The sequence below is a fragment of the Phocoena phocoena genome, chromosome 3, assembly GCF_963924675.1.
Source record: "Phocoena phocoena chromosome 3, mPhoPho1.1, whole genome shotgun sequence".
Classification (NCBI taxonomy): Eukaryota; Metazoa; Chordata; class Mammalia; order Artiodactyla; family Phocoenidae; genus Phocoena; species Phocoena phocoena.
The window spans coordinates 89,679,912-89,702,667 of record NC_089221.1 but is presented as its reverse complement, the minus strand read 5'-3'; the positions used below and the strand labels follow the sequence as shown (position 1 = coordinate 89,702,667).

Sequence of the window (22,756 nt, the reverse complement as noted above, 5' to 3'; positions counted from 1 at the left end):
TCTTAAGAGCAAGGAGGCAAGTTTATTTCTACCAAGTAAAATTATTTGTAAAAAATTTCTAGATAATAGGGTGTTTTCCTCACCCCCACCACTCTGCCATCTTCCATGTTTAAAAATTAACAAAAGCATGGATTAGCAAGCTTGCAAAGACTGCCAAGATGGGCCTTTTGCCTGAGATCTTGGTTATAACATTACAGATTCCCTCTCAGCCGCTAAGTTTCTGAATCCAGGGCACTTAGAAATTCAAGCTCCCATTGGGGATTGGGGGGGTGGATTTAGTTTTTTGCTTCATAAGGATTTTTCAGGCAACTCAAAAGAGGACCCCCAAGGTTGTACAATTTGACAAGAGCTACATGAAGAAAATATTAAGTTTGGGCTCATATACAACTCCATTTTTCATTCTCAGATTTTTGTTGCTTCAATGCGGGAATTGGGATTTTTTTTTTATTGGCCTTCTTATACTTACCCTGTGTTGCTCAAAACATTGCTATTTCCCATTGACATCCATCCTATGCTTTCAAAATAAGGTACTAGCTCCTCACTAGATGAACTGCCTGGATGGTTCTATTGATAGGTTTTTTTTTTTTTTTTTTTTTTGTGGTACGCTGGCCTCTCACTGTTGTGGTCTCTCCTGTTGCGGAGCACAGGCTCTGGACGCACAGGCTCAGCGGCCATGGCTCACGGGCCCAGCCGCTCCGCGGCATGTGGGATCTTCCCGGACTGGGGCACGAACCCCTGTCCCCTGCATCGGCAGGCGGACTCTCAACCACTGCACCACCAGGGAAGCCCTATTGATAGTTTTTGCATGGATGTTTTAACTGAGTACAAAGGGATGAAAGTAGTGTTTCTGTTGTTGCTTTAATGGTTGAAATCTGGCTTCTTTGTATGTCATTTTAGAATCTGCTTTGGATAGCATCTAGAAGGTGCTTATTCTGATACTAAAGATGTTCTTAACAGACAGGAGAAAGAGTGATGTTTGGCTTTGTAGGAAGGGTACCGCTCTGGGGGAAACTGTAGAGTTTGTTTCAGCACAGTAGTGCTTTGGGGTCTGTGTCTCTAGGTAGATTGCCTTATTTTAAACTTGAGTCTTTGTATTTGCTACCCTCTTTTCTGAAGCTGTGGAAAAACTCTTTGACATTGTGCAACTGAAATACTTTTAGACATTTACTGACAAGAGGAGTGTGAAGGAAACAATAAAAAATACTGGCAGAGAAGAGTGGAATGGAAAAATTGAAAATGTCCGGGGTTTTAAAATAATCATTGTTAGTGTTTTAACATTTCTTTGGAGGCAGGTCACCTAGTGAGCTTACTCGGCCAAGTCAACAGGCTGCTTCCCTGGACACATCTGCTCACAATGATCTTTCCATCCTGGCAAAATCTCCCAAGAACCTCTATTGATAGTATAACTCATCAAACACATCTGCCACCTAGTCGTCCTATCCCCACCACAAAGACTACAACGAGGCCTCTTTGTGTTCTAAGCCATGGGGCCTCTCACACAGAGGGTATGCAGTTGGCCTGGTAAATGGATGCCTGGGAGCTCTCTGTAAGGCAAGGGCCTCCTGAGCATGTGAGGAGAAACTGTTTGGTCTAGGCCAGTTAAGACACTGTCTGATAAAAGCTGACGAGAAAAGGCTTTTCTGTTTTGGTAAAGATTAAGAAACAACATGAGAAAAAGAAATACCAACCAGAAAAAAAAAAAAAAAAATCCAGAAAAACTAGCACCCAGTAGGGTTCCCTGAACCTGACATGGCAGATATTGAGAAAAAGCTTCTGAATGAATAAAGCTGAGGGCAAACATTACAAGATCCTGCTACCAGGGTCATTACCATCACTTAGAACATTTTATTACTTTGTAGAACACTCACCTCTTCTGACTTCAGTGGTAATGTTTGGGAAGATAATTTAGAAATTCAAGATTTGAATCTTTTTAGAGTGAATTCTAAATATTCTTCTTTGGGAGCCCTTGCAAGTTTGCTGGCAAGGAGGGAAGCTCAATCTATCTTTATGTTGCAGGCAGAGACACCCGCAAGGTATCTTTTCTTTCATAAAATAAGAAGGAAATTTCACAGCAGTTTTCCTCCAATGCTGGCTTGCCCCAGACATATGTGTGCCACCCTCAGTTCCTTACTGCTTAGGAAGTGGGCTGAACCACTGTCATACCTGCAGCCTTACCAAGCAAGAGTAATTCTCATTCAACAGTGGCTTCCTCTTGAGATTATAGGGAGCATAAAGAAAATCGAATCGATACCCCACTCAATGCCCTTTAAGAAGTGCTGTAGAAACTTGAGAGGTACGTAATGTTTAATACCATGCAGCGGGAAGAACCTCAAAATTCCCTTTTGAGGATTCGCTTTCCCTCATTGATACCGCATTTATTTGTTGGAAGGTGAGCCCTTGAGTCACTTTGCATTGGTACTTTGTTTTTGCTCTTCCTGTCCTTCAGTCTTCCTTTTTGGATGTCTCTTTCTCTGCCTTCCATGTCTGACCTTAGCCATGCTGCACTGTGACTGGCTTTAGGATGCTTCTATGATTCCTCTCCCTCACACGTTATTAGTATAAAGACAAGGAGCATTGCTATTTAATTGGTATTCCCCTCCTTCCCTGCTGGATTCCATGTTTCCCCAGAGCTGAGCTCATCAGAGGAAGGTCCCTCTGGGGTACCTCTAGGAGCCAGTTAGTCAACATCAGTCAAAAGGTGAAATGGCTGATCTCAGCGTGCTCTCACTTAGGAGACCAGCCCCATTGCAACCAGATTTCTAATGAGGTGTGAATATTCAGTGATTTAGTTTAAGAAATAGTATCACCAACTCAAATACAAAGAGACTTAGAGAAGTCTCTGTTAAAAGTCTAAGCATATATGGCCAAACCCATTAGCTGGGAGGACGATGAGCACGTGTCACCCAGCACAGCATCGCCTCTGAGCTGGAGATGAGAGACTGCTGCACATGCAAGGGAGAGATGTTTGGTTTGCTCACAGGAAGGCCCACACACTGGCAGGTGACCTCTTTTGCTTCTTTTGACTCCAATACCTTTTACATTTTCTGTAGAAAAGGATCTGGCCTGGTGGCACTGTTCTCCTCAGGCCTCCTAGTGACGTTGTCCAAGTCTTCGTTCCACTTTAATTATCCTACACTCTCTGTAGGGGCTGCATCATCCTGCCTTAGGATAACTGGTGCTCTCCTCTTTTGCCTTGGTAGACGTTTGCCTCAGTGCCTTATTAACAGATGTGCTGAAGCCTATGCTCGTTATATCTCCCCAGTTTAAAGTGACTAGGAATTCAGTTCAGTAGGATTTTTCTACCACCTAAGAATCTCAGTCTTTATTAGGCAGTCTTTAATGTCTACACTTAACAATTCAGAATTTAATCTTTGAATCAGTATGAGGCAGTAGGATGGTCTTCAAGGGGTTACAAATATTTCCCTAAATTGAATTATGACTAAGATATATAGTTTTACACCTTCTGTATTATAGCATTATTTTTTAAAGGAGAATTTTATGGGACTCTACAACTGTAGCAGTATCTCCTTCAAGTAGGTCATCTTGGTACATGAAATATTGACTTTTAATTAGAATATATTTTTTGGCAGAAATTAATATGTAGTTCTGGATCTTCCCAAATAATATATTATTCAGACTTGATATGAAACTAATCAAAACAGAGAAAACTAAATAAAACTAAAATATTTAATAAAAAATTTCTGGTACGTATAAGCAAATCAGAGTTAGTAATAAAAGAGGTAACACTTTATTTTAATGGTAAACTTTCATGCTAACTTAATAGTGTAATGGAACTGTAATATAAACTCATTTTCATATAAAATCTTTGTTTTAATTAACATATTAATACATAAACCATGTCTTTTTCAATTGTCTGTCCCTTTTTGTTCTTTGTATTTTGCATTATTCTGTTTTGGGTGAGGGCTCTGACCTCCTAAATACAAAAGTCAGTCTTTACATGACTCAGAACAGTGTTTATGGACAATCAATTCTGTTGATAAGAAACAACTAAAATACCAATGGTGTGCTGGGGGGGGGGGTACGTATATGTAAAAAGAGGGTTGAGGCAAACAAACAAACAAACCCTCTTTTCAGAAAGTTATCAACTGATCTCACGTCAAAAGACACACAGCCACAGAACAGTGTCCATAGGGTATACTAAGGAAGGTTTTCAGGTACATTTTTAGAATATCTGATGAGTGAACTGGAAAGTAGAGTGACTGAGGTAACCGAACAACAGTAACATACGACCTAGACATGTATTTTTGCGTTCTCATTTTTATGTTTATCCCACTACAAGATCCTCAGTGTGTGGCATATATTATAATTAAAACACTTTCTTCTTGACACAAGTCATACCAGTATTGTGAAGCCACGGTTATTTTAGTGGTATTAGCCAAACTTAATATAAAAGTATATGGCAAAACTGAAACAATGAGTATAACACAGACAAGAAAACCATACCATGGTTTAAAGGAAATTAAGACTATTTCAATGACTAAACATTTTCTTTTCTTTTAAAACAACCCTCAAATGAAAAACAGTTGTGAAATGTGTGCTGAAAATTGGCTGAAGCAATCAGACTCATGTTCTACACTGGTGTGCTAGTAACAGGTTTCAGTAATATCGTATTTGTGATAAAATGGTGAATTATGGATGAAGAATTTTATTGACTATATTAAATTTGGGAGATAAGAGAGAAATGATTACATAAGACCTTTCACTGGGGACCTAGTGGCAGGATGGACTAAAATGAAACCTCTGGTTTTGAAAGTCTAAACAAAACCTATTCCTCCTTTATTATTATTTCCTAGAAGAGAAAGAATATGTTGGCTTTGGGAAGTAACCTTACATTATATGGAGTGCAAAATAATTTTAGGTTTCACATGTCGGTAATAAATGTTAATTTGACAATAAAAGATTTCTTTCCTTGAAAAATGATGAGCTACTTAAATCTCATAAAGGCTCCTTGGTGATTCAAGATAGAAAAAGGCAGGTGAGAGTCAGGCTGCCTGGGCTTACCTGCCCCCCGCCCCCGACTCCATATTCACAAATTTAAGGAATTATGACAGAAACTACATAGCAGTAACAGATGCAACACATGAAAAAATCTATTAACAACACAAAGATTTGTGACCTGGCTGAATTACATTCAGACCAGTGGCAATTTTGGTTACTAAAATTTCGGTTACTGTTTTCTTACTAAACAAGTCATAGGATTTTATGTGTTTCCGAATCCTTCTTTCCCTATATCAACTTGCAAATCCAGAGGAGAATTTGTGTGTATGCTTTTTGGGTATGGATTAGCCTCCTAGAGTACATAATTCCAATAATTATCTGTGACAGAAGGGATGAATAAATTATGCTTCAAGCACAACAAAATTAACAGTAAAAATAGTCTGCATAAGTTCTTCTTAATGCATGCGCCTACGTTAAATTTAATATTCTATATAACTGATATCCTGAAAGACTCCCGATGAGTTATTAATCCTGAACCGTACCACTGCCTGCTTTGGGACAAAGAATAAAATAGAATTTAAATGCTGCAGATGTCATGATGTTTTGAAAAGCTTCTTTAATTTAAGCACACAGTTACGATGTGAACTGCAAATTCTAACAGCCTGGATGAGTGAAATATCAATGCCATGTTCGTTCTTTACACCAGAATGCAATGATTAAGCTTCAGGTCTTGTTCACAAAATTAAAGCCCAAACCATCATTCTCTTTGCTGAGAGCTTAGCAGTGCGGCTGCTAAGTGATGGGAGGCTGTTTCCTTTAAACAAAGAATATTACAGAGAGATGCACGTGGAAATACTGGCAAAGGGTGGAAATGTCCCCATTTTATTCTTGCTTTTGAAGGCTGGCAAGTGCCTGAAGACCAGAGCTCTTAATCTTAATTCATGAGTCTGTGCTTTGATTTACCACAGTATATGCCATCAAAAGAAGGTTTCCTTTTACTCATAATATTTGACAGAAGGGAAACAATGCTGATTAAAAAAGAGTTACTTTGTATATTGCAATATTTTTGCGGGCAAGTTTATTGTGCTTTCATTTTCGTCTGGATGTGGTAATCATTAAATGTGTATGAAACTTCAAGGAGATTGAAGTGGTAGACACAAGCCAGTTTTCTCCTCAGTATTATCCTGTTTACTCTTGAAAGTAGTACTGGGTGTGAGTTGTGTGCAGTGATATTCCTAGGCAGCAAATAGGTGGAGGGGGCAGGAGGAATTTTCTATCCCATAAGCTCTTCCAATGAATGTAGACCAAATAATCACTACTGTGCTATTTGGACACAGGCCTGAGCACTTATTAAAAGCTCCCAGGCCACATTTACCCCTGAGCGTGACCATCTCTTACACACATATTTATCCTGAGAGGCAACTATATACAGACCATGGGGTAAGTTCCCTGGATGAAGCTAAGATTCAGCTAAAGACAATCCTAGTTTAAACTCTGTTACATTTTATTCATATGAAGCATCTCCAAACTGTGCTCATATATGGGTCGGCTAATGATAAGAATTTTCAGGTAGCAGTATAAGAGTAAATGAAGGGGGAAGGTGGACAAAGGAGGGCTATCTCTATAGCTTTTTCCTTAATAATGTTCATTTGACTTCTTAACCAATTTACTCCATTCATACCTGCCAGGTTTCTCGGTATTATGTGTGTGTGTGTGTGGCTGTGTGTCTGTGGGGGGGGGGGGCGCATGCCCATGTGTGTACACACATGGATGTGTTTATGAACTAGAATCATGAAATTCTGACAGCTCTGGAGACTGGCACAAATGAACAGAATTAAATTCTGGGATGTCTCCTCTCAAATGAAGGTACTTAAAATTATGCTGTTATTTCTGTAGCCTCGTGCTTTGGAATTTCTCTAAAGAATTTTTTGTTGACAAGAAGGCTCTATCTGTGAACTCCTGAAAACATTTCTTAGAACCTTTTTCATGAATCAGACCATAAAATAAAGTGTGTGTGTGTGTAAAGGCATAACTCTGGTAAGAAGGCAGATTTTCTATTTTCCTTTCCTTCTCTTTGATGATGACTTTAGCTGCCCCTTTCTCCAGACCGTCCTCCTGTTCCAACTTACTTCTTGCCGTCACAGCTGTCTGAAACATTCTTTAAAAGCTGTGGCCTCAATTAAGAGCTCTTTGAGGACATTCCAGGCATCATTTTCTGATGCCTGGACAAAAGGGGAGGGAAACAACAGCTTTACTAATAAGACAGGAATGTGAGGATTCTTACACTGTGCTTATTTCTGGTGAGAAAGGAAAGATAACCCCTAGGAGGTCTAAATAATACTCAATATAAAAATGATGTTTACAAATACACTCTTGCCTTGGCAGAGCAGAAAGCCAACTTTGGTTGGAATGTGTCCTGCAGACATGGCATTACCAATGCAGCTGATAGCACCAATTGAGTAGGGTCTGTGGCATGGGACAGCAGCCGTGAACTGGGTCTGAAGTAAAAAATCTCTGAGAAACATCGATGGTCCTGGTGTGAAAAAGATGGATTGGTTCCCCCTCACATTTAGAGCCTGTGCTTTTCTATTTACAAAGGGCTGAAATGGCAGGGTTGCTGTGGTGAGCTGAGAAAGCCCTTGGTAGGACTGACCTGTTTCTTGAATGCATTCGCCTTTGACTTTTTTTAACGGCACATATTTAAAAAACAGTTAATTAAAAAAAATAACCTTAGAAGACTGTTGCACATAACGTGGTATAAACTCATTGTTAACGAAAAGAACAATATTACTCTGCTGGAGGACCAAGTCCTGGAGGCTGAGTTTGCACTGTTCTGTCACTATGTGATTTTCTTCTTGATGACAGTGAGCTCTTTCTGAAGTTCAGTGAACTTGGGCCGGTTTTCAGGTTTATAATCCCAACACTTCATCATAATTTTAAAAATGTCCTCTGGACAATGCTGAGGGGCTGACATTCGGTATCCTGAAGACCCAAGAGAAGAAGAACAGAGAATTTAGAATGGGGATAAGATATAAATGTTCACATAGGGCATTATGCAGTTTGTAATTTTTAGTACCTTATGTTGTTGGTTAATAGAAACAAAAAATTCATTTCAGGGCAAACTGATTTTTTCTCTATAAGTAATGCAGACTTTAATATTAATAGAGCAACATCATTACCTTCTAGTTCAAAGAACCCATTTTCTGTTTGTTCATTTGTCACAACGTCTGATGGAAGATACATCACATACAAATGCATGTTTTAGTTGCTCTAAGTATTTGCTTTCAGAATTTGCTTTTAGATGCTGTAGGCAGAGTTTAAAAAAATCATCTCTACAACTCAGGGTTTTGAAGATGAGGAAAAGGATGAGGATTTATAAACATTAATTTAAAAGTGAAATAAAAATGAATATGAGGCATATTCCTTTACAGTCTGAGAAGAATATTATCTTTAATTCAAAGTCACCTGGCAGTGTCCCGGCAGTGTGCTGGGTGGTGTGTGTGTGCCTGTATGCATTTGCCTCAGGAGCAGTAGGAAAAGGGAGGAAGGAAGCTGGAAGTCATCTTCCTACACCCGATTCTACAACCATGCCCCCCTTGACAGGCCTGACCCTAGGGCGCTGGTGTTTGTTGTTGTTGTCGAAAGCCGGGGACTACACAAGTGCACGTGAGGGTGTCACCGTCACCTGCTTATTCCTGTCCCTGATCTGAGAACACCATAGGGCTTCTTCAGAACTGTTCCAAAATTCTCAACTTCTTCCTGAAGTCTAACTACATTTCAATTTGCAGTAATATTAACAGTGTTTATTTGGCATAGAATAAAAAATAGGTGGTATTCCTTAATCTCCTATTTCCCTGGAAGAGAGTGAATGGCACAGCCTTGCAGGTGTCATGCCAGGCAGGGGGAGTGGAAGAAAAGCCTAGAGCTTTCTATTTTCAAAGAGCTGGGATCTATCTTTTAAAGTCTTTGTTGTTGTTGTTGGTTTGGTTGTAAAGAGCCACACCATCCATAAAGTTCAAAAGTAGATTAACCAGGACCTCTTCTATCGCCTGCCCGAGAGCACTCTCTTCCTCCTCCCAGGAAATGCAGACACGGCACCAGCACTGCCCGGGCTGGCTGTGAACACTGCTACCCTGTGTCTTTGGCTCACCTCTTTCCACTTGTTCCCGAGCTTGTTGATTTGTCATTCCAGGGTATGGGCAGACCCCTAAGCTGAAGGTCTCCCAGAGGAGGATTCCAAAGCTCCACACGTCACTCTCAGAGCTGTATCTCCCTGAAGGGCGAACAAAACCACATTCAGCTCACTGGATAAGCGGGTGACCACTTCTGGTTGTGTATGTCTATGTCAGTCACATATTAACATATTTAAACTTACCAGGAATTCAACAACTAGTGATCTTATTTTCTTGACTAGTTTTGCTTTCCAGGAGTAGTAATATTACCAATTAAATGAATAGTCAGTCGTCAGGCTGCTACTTTAACTGAGCCACCTTCCAAATCACATTTCCCCCACCAAGAACAAATATTCACTCAGTATGCAAGCTTACTTTCTCTGTGGCCTCTAAATGAGATAGATGGTTTATATAAAAAAGATATAAATTTGTACACATCGACGCCTAGGAGATTAAATAAGTTGGAGTTCTGCAATTTTGTCTTCTGCCTGCATCATTTTCTTTCTACTAAAATTACAAACAAACTTAAAGCAATAAGGAAAGTTTCTTAACTTCAATTTTTTACTCATCACTGTTTACAGATATTCTTACACGCTTCAAGTTCTCATTTTCTCCACTGATAGTTTCATTTATGGAAAATACATTTTTCTGTGTTTTGAACAGAGTAGAAATTAACATAGCTGGCTGATAAAAACAACTTCTTTAAATTACATGGTGCTGTGTTTTGTCAAAATATCTTGATGCACCTGCTTTACTGAATTACATAAGCTAACTCTTAGTTTAGTTTTTTTTCCCTTGGTAATCTTCTAGAGAAACACAGAGATAAAAGCCAATACCAGATATCTTCTGGAATGAATGTGAAATCAAGGAGGGGAGGCAGAAAAGGCTATGAATTTTCAAGATTTTCCAACATATTTCTGCCATTCCAGGATGTATAAATGCCCATCCTCCCAAAATGTCTTGTTACTTTGAGTAGGATGGCCTTTTCTCTTTCTTGAAAACAGTACAATGAGAATGAGAGTATGCCTGTGTTATAACTGCTCTGATGTCAGAGTTTGGAGTGTACTTGCTGATAATCATCTCCAGCTGTGTGAATTAGCTTCCTTCTTAGTAGACGGTAATTATGGACATTCACTATGCTAGTTGGTAGGAAGATTAGTTTCCCTGTCTGCATATCAACTCTTTTCATGTTTGGCATCCAATAATTTAAAACTTTTTATGAAAATCATTCATTGGTTACAAGTTAAGACTAATTAACTCTTTAAGGAAGTACAAAGCATAGAGAACCAAATACCTTATTTTTGTAAGATAGTATCTAGGAAGAGATCACGAATGGCCAGTTGTATTATAAACTAAGATCACACTCTAGAAGTGAAAGCTTATAACCTAACTCTGTAACCCTGACTTTTATTTTATTATTTTTGGCTGCGTTGGGTCTTCATTGCTGTGTTCAGGCTTTCTCTAGTTGCGACGAACGGGGGCTACATTTTGTCGCGGTGCGCGGGCTTCTCATTGCGGTGGCTTCTCGTTGCCAAGCACGGGCTCTAGGCGTGCAGGCTTCAGTAGCTGTGGCACAGGGGCTCAGTAGTTGTGGCTCACGGGCTCTAGAGCACAGGCTCAGTAGTTGTGGCTCACGGGCTTAGTTGCTCTGTGGCATGTGGAATCTTCCCAGACCAGGGCTCGAATCCGTGTCCCCTGGGTTGGCAGGCGGATTCCTAACCACTGCGCAACCAGGGAAGCCCTGTAACCTTGACTTTTGAATCTGGTTTTACTGGATAATTTAAAAAAATTAATTAATAATTCTTTATTTTTCTTATTGAGATATAATTGACATAACATTATATTAGTTTCAGGTGTACAGCATGATTTAATATTTGCATATATTGCAAAATAATCACCACGATAAGTCTAGTCAACATCACCATGCATAGTCACTATCCATAGTCATAAAATTTTTTTTTCTTGTGATGAGAACTTCAAGATCTACTCTCTTAGCAACTTGAAAATATGCAATATAGTACTATTAATTATAGTCACCATGTTTTACATTAGACCCCCATGACTCATTTGTTTTATAACTGGAATTTTGTACCTCTTGACCACCTTCACCCTCCCCCTGCCTCCCACTGCTAGACTCTGGCAACCACCAGTCTGTTCTCTGTATCTGTGAGAGTGGTTTTGTTGTTGTTGTTTAGATTTCACATGTAAATGAGATTATACAGTATTTGTCTTTCTCTGTCTGACTTATTTCCCTTAGCATGATACCCACAAGGTCCATCCATGTTGTCACAAATGGCATGATTTCACTCTTTGCTAAGGTTGAATAATATTCTATTGTATATACACACCATATCTTCTTTATTCATTTGTCCATTGATGTACACTTAGGCTATTTCCATACCTTGGCTATTGTAAATAATGCTGCAAATGAACACGGGGGTGCATATATCTTCTTGAGTTAGCATTTTTGTTTTCTTCAGATAAATACCCAGAAGTGGAACTGCTAGATCATATGGTAGCTCTATTTTTAGTTTTATGAGGAACCTCCATACTGTTTTCCATAGTGGTTGCACCAATTTACGTTCCTCCTGACAGTGGAGGAGGGATCCTTTTCTCCACAACCTGGCCAACACTTGTTATTTCTTGTTTTAATAACAGCCGTTCTAACAGTGGAGGAGGGATCCTTTTCTCCACAACCTGGCCAACACTTGTTATTTCTTGTTTTAATAACAGCCGTTCTAACAGGTATGAGGTGATAAGTCACTGTGGTTTTGATTTGCATTTCCCTGATGATTAGTGATGTTGAGTATCTTTTCATGAAACTGTTGGCCACGTATATCCCTTATTTGGAAAACTGTCTATTCTGAACTTCTGCCCATTTTTTAATCAGATTGTTTTTTGTCTTGAGTTGCATGAGTTCTTTATATATTTAAATATTAACCCCTATCAGATATATGACTTGCAAATATATTCTCTCATTCGGTAGGTGTCCTTTTATTTTGTAAATGGTTTCCTTTGCTGTGCAGAAGCGTTTTAGTTTGAAATAGCCCGACTGGTTTATTTTTGCTTTTGTTGCCTTTGCTTTGATGTCAAATCCAAAACGTCATCTCCAGCACTAGAGCTTACTGCCTATGTTTTCTTCTAGGAGTTTTATGACTTCAGGTCTTATAGTCAAGTCTTCAACCATTTTGAGTTAATTTTTGCATATGGTGTAAGATAGTGGTCTGTTTCATTCTTTGACATGTGGCTGTCCAGTTTTCCCAACATTTATTGAAGACATGTCCTTTCCCCATTGTATATTCTTGCCTCCTCTGTCATAAATTAATTGACCATTTATGCATGGGATTATTTCTAGGCTTTCTATTCTGTTCCACTGATCTGTGTGTCTGTTTAATTCTAATACCATGCTGCTTTAAATACCATAGCTTTGTAGTATAGTTTGAAATCAGGGAGCATGATGCCCCTAGCTCTGTACTTCTTCCTCAAGATTGCTTTGACTGTTCAGGGTCTTTTGTGGTTCCACACAAATTTTAGTATTATTTGATCCAGTTATGTGAAAAATGCCATTGGAATTTTGATAGGGATTGCACTGAATCTGTAGATTGCTTTGGGTAGTATGAACATTTTATTAATATTGATTCTTCCAATCCATGAGCATGAAATATCTTTTCATTTACTTGTGTCTTCTTCAGTTTCTTTGGTTGTGTCTGATAGTTTTCAATGTACAGGTTTTTCACCTTGGTGAAATTTATTCCTAGATATTTTATTGTTTTTGATGCAATTATAAATGGAACTGTTTCCTTAATTTCTCTTTCTGATAATTTGTTATTAGTGTATAGAAACACAACAGACTTTTGTATTTTGACTTTGTATCCTGCAATTTACTGTATTCATTGATTAGTTCTAACAGTTTCTTGGTGGAGACTTTAGGATTTTCTATATAATATCATTTCATCTGCAAATAAGGACAGTTTTACTTCTTCCTTTCCAAATGGGATTCCTTTCATTTCTTTCTCTTGCTAATTGCTGTGGCTAGGACTTCCAATACTATGTTGAATAAAAGTGGTGAGAGTGGGCATCCTTGTCTTGTTCCTGTTCTTAGAGGAAAAACTTTCAGCTTTTTACTGTGAACTGTGATGTTAGCTGTGGGCTTGTCATATGTGACCGTTATTATGTTGAGGTACATTTCCTCTGTACCCACTTTGTTGAGAATTTTTATCTTAATGGGATGTTGAGTTTTGTCCAATGCTTTTTCTGTATCTATTGAGATGATATGATGATATGAATTTTAGCCTTTATTTTGTTAATGTGGTGCATCATGTTGATTGATTTGCAGATGTTAAACCATCCTTGTATGCTTGGAATAAATCCCACTTGATCATGATGTATGATCCTTTTATTATTTTATGTGTTGCTGAATTCCGTTTGCTAACATTGTGTTGAGAATTTTTGCTTCTGTGTTCATCAGGAACAATGGCAGAAGAGAGGGGAGGAGACTCCTCAGTCAGGATTGGAGCAGATCCAGAGGGGCTCTCCCAGGAAGGTTAGATTCATAGTTTACTTGATGTGCCCGAACTTCTTGAGGTGACATTGATGTAGGTGCCAAAGCATCTGGGGGTGAAATACTGGTCAGTACCTCAAGCCAGGTTCTGTGTCACCAGCTGCTGCACGTCCACATCCTGAAATCTTGAACTCGACCTGGCCATGGTTACACCCTTCAGCCCCTCCAAGTAATTTTCTTTTCTTGTGATTTCTGTGTGTGTTTTTTGTTTTTTTTTTTTTTTTTTTTTTTTTTGCAGTACACGGGCCTCTCACTGCCGTGGCCTCTCCCGTTGTGGAGCACAGGCTCAGCGGCCATAGCCCACTGGCCCAGCCGCTCTGTGGCACGTGGGATCCTCCCGGACCGGGGCACAAACCCATGTCCCCTGCATCGGCAGGCAGACTCCCAACCACTGCACCACCAGGGAAGCCCTTTTGTGTGGTTCTGATATCAGAGTAATGATGGACTCATAAAATGAGTTTTGGAGTATTCCCTCTTCTTCTGTTTTGGAAGAGTTTGAGAACGACTGGTATTAATCTTCTTTGAATGTATGGTAAAATTCACCAGTGAAGCCAGTCATTCCTAGACTTCTTTTTGTTGAGAGTTTTTTTTGTTACTGATTCCATTTCAGAAGGTTTTTGAGAGATTTCTTTCATTTTTTCTAGGTTGTCCAGTTTGTTGGCATATAGTTGTTCATAGAAGCCTCTTACCATCCTTTGTATATCTGTGGTATCAGTTGTACCACAGATATTTTTCATTTTTAACTGTTTTGATTTGGTTTCTGTCACTTTTTTTTCTTGCTGAGTGTAGCTAAAGTTTTGTCAATTCTTTCATTTCAAAGAAATAGCTATTACTTTCACTGATCTTTTCAGTCTTTATTTCATTTATTTCTGCTCTCATCTTTGTCATTTTCTTCCTTCTAATAACTTTGGGTTTTATTTGTTCTTTTTCTAGTTCCTTGAGGTGTGATGTTATGTTGTTTGAGATCTTTCTTGTTTCTTGAGGTAGGCATTTATTACTATGAACATACCTCTCGGAACTGCTTTTACTGCATCACCTAACTTTTGGTATGTTCTATTTCCATTTTAATTTATCTCAAGGTAATTTTGATTTTTCTTTTGATTTATTCTGTGGCCCATTGGTTGTTCAGTAACATGTTTAATTTCTATATATTTGTGAATTTCCTAGCTTTCCTCTTGTAATTGACTTCTAGTTCCATACCATTGTGGTCAGAAAAGATGCTTGATGTGATTTCAGTCTTGTTAAATTTATTAAAACTTGTTTTGTGGCCTAACATATAATCTGTCTTGGGGAATATTCAGTGTGCACTAGGAAAGAATATTCTGCTTCTTTTGGATGGCATGTGTATACTGATCTATAGATATCTATATCTATCTATCTATATATATATTTTTTGTGGTACGCGGGCCTCTCACTGCTGTGGCCTCTCCCGTTGCGGAGCACAGGCTCAGACGTGCAGGCTCAGTGGCCACAGCTCATAGGCCCAGCCGCTCCATGGCATGTGGGATCTTCCTGGACCGAGGCACGAACCCGTGTCCCCTGCATCGGCAGGCAGACTCTCAACCACTGCGCCACCAGGGAAGCCCAAGATATATATATATCTGTTAGGTTCATCTGGTCTAAAGTGTCATTTAAGGCTGAAATTTCCTTACTGATTTTCCATCTGATCTTTACATTGACTCAAGTAGGGTATTGAAGTCCCCTACTATTATTGTATTGCTGTTTATGTCTCCTTTTAGGTCTGTTAATATTTGTTTTATATATTTAAGTATTCCTATGTTAGATGCATAAATATTTACACATTTTATATCCTCTTGTTGGATTGACTTCTTTATCATTGTGTAATGCCCTCCTTTGTCTCTGATTACAGTCTTTGTTTTAAAATCTACTTTGTTTGATATAAATATAGCCACCCCAGCTTCCTTTTGGTTTTCATTTGCATGGAATATCTTTCTCCATCCCTTCACTTTTAGTCTTTGTGTGTCCTTATGTCTGCGATGAGTCTCCTGTAGGCGGCATATAGATGGGTCTTATTTTTTATTCCATTCAGCAACTCTGTCTTTTGACTGGCAAATTTAGTCCCTTTACATTTAATGTTGTTATTGATATGTATGTACTTATTGCCATTTTAATTCCTTTCTCGCTGTTTTATAGTTCCTCTCTGTTCCTTACTTCTTCACTTGCTCTCTTCCTTTGTGGTTTGATGACTTTCTTTAATGGTATGCTTAGATTTTTCTCATTATCATTACTGTATCTACTATAGATTTTGACTTTGTGGTAACCATGAGGCTTACATATAACAACTTACATTTTTAAGTTGATTAAAAAAACTGAAGATTGAACACATTCAAAAGCTCTACATTTCCACTCTCCCCTGCCTTGTTTTATGTTTCTGATGTCAGACTTTACATCTATTTATCTTGTATATCCCTTAACTAATTTTTGTAGTTATAGTTTTTATTTTTTTTTGTCTTTAACCTTCATACTACCTTTATAAGTGATTGATCCACTACCTTACTACATACTTACCTTTGCCAGTGAGATATATATACTTTCATATATTTTCTTGTTACTAATTAGCAACCTTTCTTTTCAGCTTAGAGAAGTCCCTTTACCATTCCTTGTAAGGCCAGTTTAGTGGTGATGAACTCTTAGATTTTGCTTATCTGGAAAACTCTTTCTCTCTCCTTCAATTTTGAATGATAACTTTGCCAAGTAGAGTATTCTTTGTTGGAAGTATTTTTCTTTCAGCACAGTGAATATATCATGCCATTCCTTTCTTGCATGCAAAGTTTCTGTTGAGATATTTTCTGGTAGTTTTATGGGGAATCATTTGTATATAACAAGTTGTTTTTCTCTTGCTGCTTTTAAGATTTTTTCTTTAACTTTTGACACTTTAAATATAATGTGTTTGGTGTGGGTCTCTTTGGGTTCATCATCTTATTTGGAACACTGTGGGTTTCCTGATCTGGATGTCTCTTTCCTTTCCCACGTAGGAAGTCTTCAGCCATTATATCTATTTTTTTCTTTAAATTTATTTATTTTTTATTTACTTATTTTTGGCTGCATTGGGTCTTTGCTGCTGCGTGAGGGCTTTCTCTAGTTGTGGTGAGCGGGGGCTACTCTTTGTTGCGGTGCACGGGCTTCTTTCTCATTGTGGTGGCTTCTCTTGTTGTGGAGCATGGGCTCTAGGCGTGTGGGCTTCAGTAGTTGTGGTGCATGGGCTCAGTAGTTGTGGTGCATGGGCTCAGTGGTTGTGGCTCGCAGCATCTAGAGCGCAGGCTCAGTAGTTGTGGCGCACGGGCTTAGCTGCTCTGCAGCATGTGGGATCTTCCCAGACCAGGGATCGAACCTGTGTCCCCTGCATTGGCAGGTGGATTCCCAACCACTGTGTCACCAGGGAAGTCCTCCATTATATCTTCAAATAAGTTTTCTGCCCCTTTTTCTCTCTCTCTCCTCCATCTGGGACTCCTATAATGCAAATATTAGTCTGCTAGATGTTGTCTCATAAGTCCCTTAAACTCTCTTGGCTTTTTTCATTCTTTTTTCTTTTTATTGCTGTGATTGGATGAGTTCCATTGCCCTTTGAGCTCACTGATCCTTTATTCTGCTTCATGTAGTATGATGTTGAACCTCTCTAGCATATTTTTCAATTCAGTTATTGTATTCTTCAACTCTATGTCTTTTCTTTGGTACCTTCTTATATTTTCTGTCTTTGTTGAAATTCTCACTATGTTCATCCATTCTTTACCAACTTTAACGTTTTATCAGGTGGATAAACTATGTCCATTTAGTGAAGGTTTTTTTCTGAGGTGTTATCTTTTTCTTTCATTTGGAACACATTCCTCATTTTGCTTGACTTCCTGTGTTCTTTCCATGCATTAGATGAAACAGCCACCTCTCCCAGTCCTGAAGGAGTGGCCTCCTGTAGGAGATAAAACTTACCATCCAGCTCTGATCTAACTCTCCGTTGTCTCTCAAGCCTTTGTGATTGTCCAAGAAGCCTATTTTATTTTTTAATAGCTCCTAGTAGTTGAAGGTGTTCCAAGACCTGTCAGTGTCCCAAAGAGGAATATCTAGCACATAGATTCAGGCTGATTGGAAGCCAGACCCTCAGGCAGCAACTTTAAAGCATGCAAATATATACAGTCCTGTCAGACTGCAAGTGTAAGCCATGCTGGCCATCAGAGCCAGGCGATCGGAATGGTCCCTGGATTACAGTCACAAAAATAGGGGCTCCAGACAAGTGTGTAAGTTCCTTTCTGGGAGATACTGACGAATTGTAGCGAGGCAGAGCAAGTCACAAAATCGTGTTCTCTGGCCTGCATTCCCTGAGAGCACCTTGATAGGCTTCTAGACATGTGACAAACCTGGAGCCTGCCCTCAGGCTGAAGCTCTAGCACAAGATTATAGGCCTTTCATGGAAAGACTGTGCTCCTGGGTCTGTTGCCTCTTGCTGTGCCCTGAAGGTGGTAGCTGTTTAAGAACGCTTTCTCAGTTCTGTGGGACCCAGGAGTGTCAGCTCTGCTGGTCACCAGAGCCAGGCAATGTAGAGGTGTCTCCTGGCAGCAGCTGAAAAAACGGAGGCACCGGACAAGTGTTTAAGCTCCTTTCTTGGAGATACCAGTGAGCTAGAGTGAGGCAGAGGGATAGCACAAAGACGGCATCCACCAGCCTCATTCCCTGAGAGCAATTCTATAGGCCCCTAGAAGTGTGCCAGACCAGAAGCCTGCCCCTCAGGCCAAAGCTCCTGGATAAGCAAATGGTCTTTATCAGAAAGACTGGGGGTGTGCTTCAGTCTGCTGCCAGTGCAGTGCCTTGGGAGGTGGCAGTCTGCCAAAAACTCACTCTCAGATTGTTACAGTCCTGTGGGTTCCAGGAATACACGACCCCTGGTCTCCAGAGCCTGGTGATCAAAGGGTGTCCTCTGGGTGGCAGCTACAAAAACCAGGGCACCAGACATGTGTAAAAGCTCCCCTCTGGGAGATACTGGCACTCTAGATCATAGCAGTGGGAAAGCATGAAGATGGTGCCTGCCAGCCTCTGTCCCTAGAAATACACTGTCAGGGCCCTAGATGCATTAAATTAGATGCCTGCCCCTCAGGCTAATGCATTAAGATTAGCAAGTGAAGCTCTTTTATGTAAAGTCTAGGAGTCTCTCCATTAGCTGATTCTGCGCTGGGCCCTGGGGTGGGTGAGCCCTTTAAGAAGCAGTTCTCAGCTTTCTAAAGCCTTGAGGGTCTTGTGGATGCAAGCCCAGATCATTTTCAAAGCCAGATGTTTTGGGGGCTCATCTCTCAGGTGCAGGTCTTAAAAGATAGGATGCCTGATCTTCCTTCGCTCCTCAGGGAGAAGCTATAGGTTTTGAGTTCCCTCCTGATTGTGGGTCACCGAACCAGGGGTGGGATTTAGGGCAACATTTTAAGTCAGCTGCTCCTACCTGCTTCCATGTGGCTTTTTTCCTCCTTTGCCCAATGTGTATGAGTTGCTTAGCTAGTTTTTAGGTTTTTTTCAGGGGCAAATGTTCCATATGTAGCTGTAGATTCAATGTGTCTGTGGGAGGAGGTGAGTTCAGGATCTACCTATATCGTCATCTTGACCTGAAACCTTGCTGGATAATTGTAATGGGCTGAAAGTTACTTACGGCCATATAGCACATTGCTAGTTTTCCATGTCTAATTTGATGCTCACAGTACCCTTTGCAGGGAAAGACACTATCATTCTCATTTGCAAATTAGAAAACATAGGTGTAGAGAAATAGATTGCTTGCTAAGGTCATGCAACTAATGACATGACTGGTTGGGAAACCTGGTCCTGATGGCTGATCCAGGACTCTCTACATTATAAATCCTACCTCTCTTGCATTTCAGAGTACTTAGTTACTTCACAGTAATTAAATTTCTATGGGTTGTATCAGCCCCAAGTTCGCAGGTGACAAATGAAAACAGTTCTTTTAATGATTGTTACACAGATTGTTTTATTCCTTAGTTGGAAATCAGTATCTTATTTGCCCCTTACAATCACAGTACCTTTGGTAACAGCTGTACTGAAGAGGTGGTATATGCTGAGGAGGCTATGAAGTACGCTACCACTGGGTGCTTAAAAAGGGGGGGAGATATGTACAGTTAGATGGCTGAGAAATCTCTGAGAAGAATACAACAATATGATAAGAGTATTTGCTTTAGGAAGGGGAATTATGTGGCTAGCGACAAGGGTGGGGAGAGGGGCTTACATTTCATTGTAGGCCCTTTACATACTGCTTGACTAAAACAAAACAAAACGAAAACAAGTTTATGCATCATCTTTTCAAAAATTAAATGACAACACTAATGACAAAATAATGGTGAAAATAATGTTAATTTTTTGTCCCTAAGCTAAAATTTCAGAGAGGTTTCTTAGACTGAAGGGGTTTTCCATCTACCCTAACCCCACACTGCATGGAGACTTGGGCAGCATTTCATCTACTCTGAGGGCAAAAGTGAAAAAAAGAATCCGTGGGGAAAAAAAGACCCCTGGAAATGAGGCAAAATTTTACCACCAATCATAAATTGATATTTGCACAAAACATGGAAGAAGTGGAACAAAAAATAAGACTTTCATAAAATATTTATATTTTCTCTTGTTAAAAAAGTGCTAGGATTCAGAGCCAATCTTCAGCAATCTTAGTCTATGAGAACTGAATTTCTCAGGGTTGCCATGACACTTGTAGACACTCAGGAACTCCCTCATTGGATTGGGTAACAAATACTCCCCACTTCTTTCTCATCCTGTTAAAAATCTTTCCCTCATCTAAATTGTTCTGCATTTTATTTTTTATCAAATTTTTAAATTGAAGTATAGTTGATTACAAGGTTGTTTTAATTTCTGCTGTACAGCAAGGTGATTCAGTTATACATACACATACATTCTTTTTTTAAATAGTATTTTCCATTATGGTTTATCATAGAATATTGAATATAGTTCTCTGTGCTTATCCATTGTTGTTTATCCATTCATAATGCTACATCTGCTAATCCCAACCTCCCATTCCATCCCTTCCCCAACCCCCTCCCTCTTGGCAACCACCAGTCTGTTCTGTGTCCATGATTCTGTTTCATAGATAGGTTCATCCACATATAAGTGATATCATATGGTATTTCTCTTTCTGACTTCACTTAGTATGATAATCTCTAGTTGCATCCATGTTGCTGAACGTGGCATTATTTCGTTTTTTATTCCATTGTATATGTGTTCCACATCTTCTTTATCCATTCATCTGTCGATGGAAATTTAGGTTGTTTCCATGTCTTAGCTATTGTAGATGCTGCTGCTGTGAACACAGGGGTGCATATATCTTTTTGAATTATAGTTTTGTGTGGGTATACGCCCAGGAGTGAGATTGCTGGATTGTATCATAATTCTATTTTTGGTTTTCTGAGGAACTGTTTTCCACAGTGGCTGCACCAACTTACATTCCTACCAACAGTGTAGGAGGAGGGGTCCCTTTTCTCCACACCCTCTCTAGCAGTTATTTTTTGTAGACTTTTTAATGATGGCCATTCCGACTGATGTGAGGTGGTACCTCACTGTAGTTTTGATTTGCATTTCTCTAATAATTAGCGATGTTGAGCATATTTTCATGTGCCTGTTGACCATCTGTATGTCTTCTTTTGAGAAATGTCTATTTAGGTCTTCCGCCCATTGTTTGATTGGGTTGTTTGTTTTTTTGTTATTGAGTTGTATGAACTATTTATATATTTTGGAAATTAAGCCCTTGTTAGTCACGTAACTTGCAAATATTTTCTCCCATTCTGTAAGTTGTCTTTTCATTTTGTTTATGGTTTCCTTTGCTGTGCAAAATCTTATAAGTTTGGTTAGGTCCCATTTGTTTACTTTTGTTTTTATTTCTATTGCCTTGGGAGACTGACCTAAGAAAACATTGGTATGATTTATGTAAGAGAATGTTTTGCCTATGATCTATTCTAGGAGTTTTATGGTGTCATGTATTATGTTAAACTCTTTAAGCCATTTTGAGTTTATTTTTGTGTATGGTGAGAGGGTGTGTTGTTCTGCATTTTATAAAGTTAACATTAAGGACTGCTAAAAAAGGTCCCTCACTGCCAATCAAAGATCTTATTGCCTGTCTTTATTATATGACATACCAAATTTAGGTCTGGCTCTTAAAGATATTTGGAATTAGAATTTTGATTTGTAAATACTTTAGCTTGAAATTCAACTAAAATACACTGTGATTGAAAGGCAGGATTTTACTTGGCATAATTGCTTAGCAGTAAGAGGAGTTTTAAAGGCAGTGTAATATAGAGAATCTGGCAAACAGGGTTAAGAACACATTCTAGAAAGCTGGATTTTATTGATAAGGTTTTAGGGCTCCCAAGTCCAGCTCCTTTATAGGGATGCTGTAAGAATCAAGAAGAAGGTGCTTAACAATGTTTTGTCATCTAAAGAAAACCTCTGTGTAAATAAAAAGAATACAGTCCTTTCTTTTACCCTGTGATTGTTCTCCTTAGGAATATAGCTTTAGAGTAATAACCAACCCAGAGAAGAATCACTGTGGAAAATAGCAGGGCTGCCATTTTCTCTAGATTTTGAGGAATGGTGGAATTAGTTTGTGATCTGCAAAGCTTCCAAAAGCTTCTCTTGCCAGCACATGGCAAGACACACTAAGGGTGAGGATTAGTATCTGTGGAGTATTAAGTTAAAAAATTTCATTGTTGGGAACTAGAACAGCTTAGTCAATTTCTCACAATGACAACTACCTACACTTATCTATGCCATAGCATTGCTGATATGCAAAATACAAAGCAGATTCTGGTGTCTCGATCCACCCTAATTCACTTCCAAAACAATAACATTCCAAAGCTTTATCTGGAAAACATTTGGTGGTTCCTCAAGAAGTGAAGCACAGAATTACCATATTACCTAGTGTGTATTCAGAATAATTGAAAATAGGTCCTCAAATAAATCCTGGCATACAGATGTTTATAGCAGAATTATTCACAACAGCCAAAAGGTAGACACTGCTCAAATATACATCAATGAATGAACAGATGAATAAATGGTGGCA

General features: G+C 39.2%; 1 protein-coding gene across 3 annotated transcripts in view; it reads right to left on the bottom strand.

Annotated features, from left to right (window-relative positions):
* Window positions 1-7,640: 7,640 nt before the first annotated feature.
* FER (FER tyrosine kinase) overlaps window positions 7,641-22,756 on the bottom strand; it is a 477,172-nt gene continuing 462,056 nt past the window's right edge. The window contains exons 17-18 of one of the 3 annotated variants that reach the window (XM_065874931.1): window positions 9,110-9,232; window positions 7,645-7,941 (exon numbers count right to left, since the gene is read on the bottom strand). In XM_065874931.1, coding sequence (XP_065731003.1) covers window positions 7,799-7,941; window positions 9,110-9,232 — 266 coding nt within the window. In that variant the 3' untranslated portion in view covers window positions 7,645-7,798. Of the gene's footprint in view, window positions 7,942-9,109; window positions 9,233-22,756 lie in introns of all 3 variants that reach the window. The other 2 variants (XM_065874933.1, XM_065874932.1) reach the window with 2 other exon arrangements.